The 5,984-nt window shown below is 61.5% G+C and overlaps 1 protein-coding gene across 1 annotated transcript in view; it reads left to right on the top strand.

The window, feature by feature from the left end:
* AMOTL2 (angiomotin like 2) overlaps positions 1 to 5,984 on the top strand; it is a 20,670-nt gene that overhangs the window by 10,669 nt on the left and 4,017 nt on the right. Inside the window, exons 5-8 of the mRNA XM_006161853.3 lie at positions 1 to 88; positions 435 to 527; positions 4,248 to 4,543; positions 5,266 to 5,573. The exon at positions 1 to 88 is cut by the window's left edge and continues 10 nt beyond it. Of these exons, the coding sequence (XP_006161915.2) occupies positions 1 to 88; positions 435 to 527; positions 4,248 to 4,543; positions 5,266 to 5,573 (785 nt within the window). The remainder of the gene's footprint in view (positions 89 to 434; positions 528 to 4,247; positions 4,544 to 5,265; positions 5,574 to 5,984) is intronic.

Genomic DNA, 5,984 nt, shown 5'->3' with positions numbered 1-5,984 from the left:
TCCAAGCGCGAGGCCTTGGAGAAGACCATGCGGAACAAGATGGACAGTGAGATGAGGAGGCTTCAGGACTTCAACCGCGACCTCAGAGGTGAGAGCCTGCGCACAGGTGGAGGGGTGGGGGTGGCCGCCCCGGGCTTGGCTCCTCTGTGCTAAGGAGATCCAGAATCTCTGTTCTCTAGAACATAGATATGCAGGTTGACCGAGACTCTCCAGAGCCACCGTGATAGAGAAAGTCTTCCCCGTTCTGGAACTCCCGCCACGTGGCCCATGCCTCAGCCCCTGATGGAGGGAGGGTGCACCCTCTCTTTGAGCTCTGAGTTTTCCGAGGGGCCCCTGCCCAGCTCAAAGGAGACAGCCCCACAGACAGGAGCCGGGAGAAGTGTGGGCAGGCAGCTCCACCGAACACTAAAGCATCCTTCCTGCATTTTAAACAGAGAGACTGGAATCTGCAAACCGCCGTCTGGTGAGCAAGACGCAGGAGGCCCAGGTGGGCAGTCAGGACATGGTGGCCAAGCTGCTCGCACAGAGTGAGTAAGGGGAGCAGTGGACAGTGGCCCCTGGGCGGGAAGGGTCGACCCTCCGCCTGGATGCCTGTGATGCCCAACAGGGGGCTGGCCGGGGCGCAGGGGTGGCCCCAGGGAAGCGAGAGCAGGCTCTAGCTACTGCAGGAGGGAGCATGGGGCAGTGACTGGCCGAGCTGTGGTGCTAACTGTCAGAGCCGTGTCTGGTTGGAAGCAGGGGTTCTCTGCAGGAGAGACAGGCCCTGGAGATAAGTGGATTGAGGATGAGGAAGAGCATGTCTTCCAGGGAGTTCCAGGCAGTGCAGAGGCTGGAGGGCCCCAGGGGAAGGTAAGAAGCCAGGGAGCATGGCAGAGCTGAGCCCTAACAAGCAGCCAAGTTGGAGACCTGAGCCAGCCCCAGTTGAGCCCCTAGAGCTGACCAATGGGTTCAGACTGTAGGAGTTCCAGAGACCTCTATCAAGTGGGTGGTCAAGCTTGAAGGGCGGATGGGTTCACTGGTCCATCCATCCATCCATCCATGGGCTCTTTACCAGGGTCGTCCCAGGCACTTGGCATGCTTTTCCTAGAGGGCAGGAGGCTTGGGAAGCTCCCGTGGCAGGGAGAGCGTGAGCCTAAGGAAGAAGCAGGTTCCCAGTGTCAGGAGCTCTGGGGGACTGGTGGTCCTACAGGTAGTGGTTGGGGGTCCCTGGGAGGCTGGGAGAGGCTCTGTGGGACGGCAGGGGTGGAGACAGCAGAGGTGAAATGCAGTTGAATGGATCCAGTGGAGGGGCATGGGCAGCGGGTGGCCTGGAGCTCATGGCACCCAGGAGCAGTCATTTCTAGAGCTCCTGTACTCCTACTGTGGCCCCAGTGGTGCCCTGCAGCCTGGGAGTGGTGTCTGCTGAGGTGGCTTTGAGGAAGGAGGCCATGCCACTAACCCCCAGGAAAGCTCTGAGTGGAGGAGCTTCCTGGACCCGAACTCTGGCTGGCAGCCTTCTCTTTTTCCTTCAAGGAAGGCTCAGAGCCTTGGCCAGGGCCCCGTGGAGGGCGGGTTCAAAGCCTAAGGCAGGAGTTGGGGAACACAGCACAGAAGAGATGCTAAGGTGGGGTCTCTGGGCAGGAGAGGAGGGCGGAGGACAGCCCCAGGCTTGCCCTGGGGAGTCTGAAGGGAGGAGGAGCATCTGGACAGAGGCAGAAAAGAGGTGTCCCATGGGGGAGGGCAGACGGTTGGGGCCTGTCTCTGCAGAAGAAAGGAAGTCTTGGGGCGTTCCGCAGCCCGAAAAGGGAGGGGAGAGGCTGACCTGGAGGCATTTCCGCTCCCTGGGGCTCGAGTAGCCAGCGAGGGGCTGTTCTTGGCTCCCTCCAGGCTGGAGCCATTAATCTCTTAGCCGCGGGTGACCTGGATGCCTGGCATTCCAGAGCCTGGGCTGTCCGCCAGGCCTGCCCCCTGCCGCTCCCTGGGCGCTGCCTGGCGCACGTTGGCCTGCCAGTGCCCTGGGAGGGGGAGGTGAACCCCAAAGAGACCTAGCCTAGAAGGGGCCTCACTCTAGGCCACAGCCCCCTGCCCCTCCTCCCTCGCCTGGCGTCCCCGCCCGCCTCCACCCATACAGTCGCCGTGCGCCCTCTCCCATCCACCCTGAGCCGCCCTCCGCAAGAGCCCACAGCCCTGCGGGCTATCAGGGCCCTGGTGGTGGGGATGGCCAAGGCCAGAAGCCCCCAGCCCCAGCAGGACCCTAGAGGTCGCACAGGCCGAGGGAAGCATGGTGGGGGCGGGCAGAAGGCAAGGCACTTGGGGCCTCTGAGCCAGGACAGGAAACCTGGGAGGCCCCTCTACAGCTCTGCCATTCTGAACATGGCGGGGAGATGTCCACCCAAGCCCACTTTTATCTGGGGGGCTCAGCACTAGTGTCCAGCGGCCCCTATCACCAGTGCCTGTGCTTCTCCAGAAAACACTGCAGCCCCTAACTGCCCCCTCTGCCCTGGGGACCCCCTGAGTCCAGGCCTGACTGCTAGCTCTGCCCCCCCTCCCCCATGTTCCCTCCCACTCTGAGCCTCCATTCTCCCTCTGAAACTGGAATGGTTCTGCCTCCCAGAGCCCCGCTAAGGTGGGAATGAGACGCAGGCCTCCTGCAGGCAGGGCTGTGTGGATGGTAAGGTTCTGTAAAGCCACACAGGAAAGAGGGCACGGACTCTGGGTCCCAACCCCGGCTCCTCCACCCCACTCACTGGGTACTAAGCCACAGAGTGTGAGCGGCCTGACTTCATGGTCATGGACCTCGTCTCTCCCTCCATGCCAGAGGCCAGCCTGCCCCAGCCTTGGCACACTGGGACTGACTCAGAAGCCAACCTGGGTTGCCTCTGTGGCTTCCTTCTCTGTCCCAGGGCCCCAAGACATGAACCCCGCCTCCTACAGCCCAGGTCCCAGACCGCCACGGTTTTAGAAGTGCACTGCACCGTCCTGGAGGGCAGTGCTTAGCCACAACGTATGAGGGGTGCTTAGCCCAAAGATGAAAGTGCATGAAGATCCAAAGAGATTTAAAACTCAGTCCCTCTGTCTGACTAGCGACAACCCAGTGTGCTCGATAGCTGGGCGTGCCTCCTGGCTACCGAACTGCATGGCACAACCCCACCGGGTCAGTGCTGCTCTAGAGACGGTGCTTGTGTCTTGGGGCTCATCTAGCAAGCTTAGCTCCCTGCTGGCAGCTCGTCCCCTCTGCAGGCCACCTTGGGGTCCCAACAGCCAGGTGCATGGGAGGGGAGTTTAAAGCCAAAGCAGCAGCTAGAGGCCTCTGTCTGTTCCTAACCGGTCACTTACACTGTGCGGCTGGTTTGCGTTCCGGTATGAGCCTGGTCGCCTCCGTCTCTGGTCTTCCCAGACCATAGGAAGACAGCTGTGGTGTGGAGCCGGGGCCTGTGGGGCCAGGTCAACCTGAGTTCCCACACGGCAACACCATCCACCTCCTGTTTTCCCCCCGTAGTTTGAGGGGGGTCACACATCCTACCTCAAGGGGCTGGAGGATTCAATGGAGTAAGATGTGTAAGTGCCGCAGCCAGCATTTGGTGGTTAAGGCACTGGACTCCCACATGACCTATCAGGGTTCAAGTCCTAGAGTCGGCAGCTTGACAGTCAGGCCAGGTGTGTACGCATGCATGCCCAAGATCCCAAGAGGAGAATGGAGGAGAAGAGACTGATAGGACCGTCCCCTGGAGGAGTCTTATTCTTCCTCTCTCCATTTCTCTCTCTTTGTAGTGAGCACAGGCACCCTATGGCAAAAAAAAAAAAAAAAAAAAATCTTAAAAAAAAAGGGTAAGTGCGTGGTCCCACGTGTCACTGTCCTGAGCCACTGCATGTGGGTATCACAGCCCTAGTCACCCGGCAGCACCTCGCAGGAATGGATGTTCAGGGCTAGAGCCACGCCCCAGCAGGGCTCCTGTCAGCCTGGCTGGGAACTGCAAGGACCCCAGAGATGTTCAGGGCTGCCCCAGGGCAGAGCCATGCCCCAGCAGGGCCCCTGTCAACCTGGCTGTGAACTGCGAGAACCCCAAACAGGCTGTACCATTTAGTCTAGACCTTTGACCCGGACCTCGGTTCCCTCTTCCAGGAATGGGGGCTTACGACATTCCCTAATTCCAAAGGTTGTGGAGGACGAGAAGCCCTGTGCTCCTGCAGAGGTCAGCACAGCCCGGCAGGCAGGGGACCAGCCAGGGCCATGGCCATCTCCAACCCAGCCCCTCCTTTCCTCACAGGCTACGAGCAGCAGCAGGAGCAGGAGAAGCTGGAGCGTGAGATGGCGCTGCTGCGGGGTGCCATCGAGGACCAGCGGCGGCGCGCCGAGCTGCTGGAGCAGGCGCTGGGCAACGCGCAGGGTCGGGCCGCCCGCGCCGAGGCCGAGCTGCGCCAGAAGCAGGCCTACGTGGACAAGGTGGAGCGCCTGCAGCAGGCACTTGGGCAGCTGCAGGCTGCCTGCGAGAAGCGGGAGCAGCTGGAACTGCGGCTGCGGACGCGCCTGGAGCAGGAGCTCAAGGCCTTGCGTGCTCAGCAGGTGAGCCTGGGAGACCCAAGGGGGAGGAGGAGCTAGGGCAGCATCTGAGGATGTCGACTCCGGGTCTGCAGGCCAGGTGTCAGGCCCCTGCGAGTGCCTGCTCAGAGCCAGGCCTCCACCCCTTGGGCACGAGGGTGACTGATCCCCCTTCCACTCGCCCTTCGTAGGCTCTGCCATGTGGCCAGGGTCCAGGTGGAGAGTCCTGTCCTCGGCAGAAGCAGCAGGGGTTCGCTCCTTGATCGCTCGAGGAAGCAGGTCAAGACCTTGACGTAGAAGACTAGCCAGCTCTTACATGTCTCCCCGAGATCAGGAAGGAAGATGGCCCCCCAGATCCTGGGCCTTTATCCTCACTTAGGACTTGTGAGGAAACCATTCTTGGTGCGCAGAACCGGAGTGAGCCCTGCCTCACCCTAACTTTACCTTCTCATGCAGGCAGGGTGGGCAGCTTGGTCTGCCCGTGTCCGTGTAGCTCTCACCCACCCTCCGGTGTGATTACCCATAGCCTCTCTTTCCGGTGGAGAGCGTGATCGATTACTTACACGGTCACCTGTGCCCTTACGCCTTCGGCTGCAGGATTTGGGGCAGGGCCGCCCTCGGCCGCAGCAGGAGCAGACCGGGTGCATGCTCTGTGTGACTGACCACACGTGTCTAAGCCAGTCTTGCTTGTGCATAAGGGCCACGCCCAGCCTCCACCCTTGACCGTGGCTCCCCTTTCTCTGCAGAGACAGGCAGGGACCCTCAGTGGTGGCCATGGCAGTGGCGGGTCCCCAGAGCTCAGCGCCCTGCGACTGTCTGAGCAACTGCGGGAGAAGGAGGAGCAGACCCTGGCACTGGAGGCCGACATGACCAAGTGGGAGCAGAAGTACTTGGAGGAACGTGCCATGCGGCAGTTTGCCATGGACGCGGCTGCCACGGCTGCAGCCCAGCGCGACACCACCCTCATCCGACACTCGCCCCAGTCCTCGCCCAGCAGCAGCTTCCACGAGGGCCTGCTCGCCGGCGGCCACAGGCAGCAGGAGATGGAGAGCAGGTTGGTCATCACCGCGGCCAGGCCGGGCACCTGAGCTGGCGGGGGTGACAATGTGCAGTCACTGCTCTGTCCTTGGTCCCTAGTAAAGAGCTCAGGAATCCCTGCTCTGGCCTGACCCCCCCAGTTTGGCACACAGGGACTGAAAGCATGTTCTGTCCCACAAATACCAGCCGAGTCCTTAGTCTGGCCATGGGGGCGTCAGGTGCCCATGGCTCTGGGCCTCTGCCTTCACACTGGAGTGCCCCAGGGTCAGGGCTGTGCCACTGCTGTCATCAGATGGCTCTCAACCCACCTGGCTTTGCTGGTGGCAGAAGGGCCCAGAGCCTCATGTACAGATGGTTTTCAGAGCCTGGATTCGGAGAGCATCAGAAGACATTTGCGAAGGCCCTTGCCAGGCCCTGCTGTGAGGGA

This window comes from Tupaia chinensis, unplaced genomic scaffold (genome assembly GCF_000334495.1).
Source record: "Tupaia chinensis unplaced genomic scaffold, TupChi_1.0 Scaffold139245_1, whole genome shotgun sequence".
Classification (NCBI taxonomy): Eukaryota; Metazoa; Chordata; class Mammalia; order Scandentia; family Tupaiidae; genus Tupaia; species Tupaia belangeri.
This window is presented reverse-complemented; position numbering and strand designations above follow the sequence as displayed.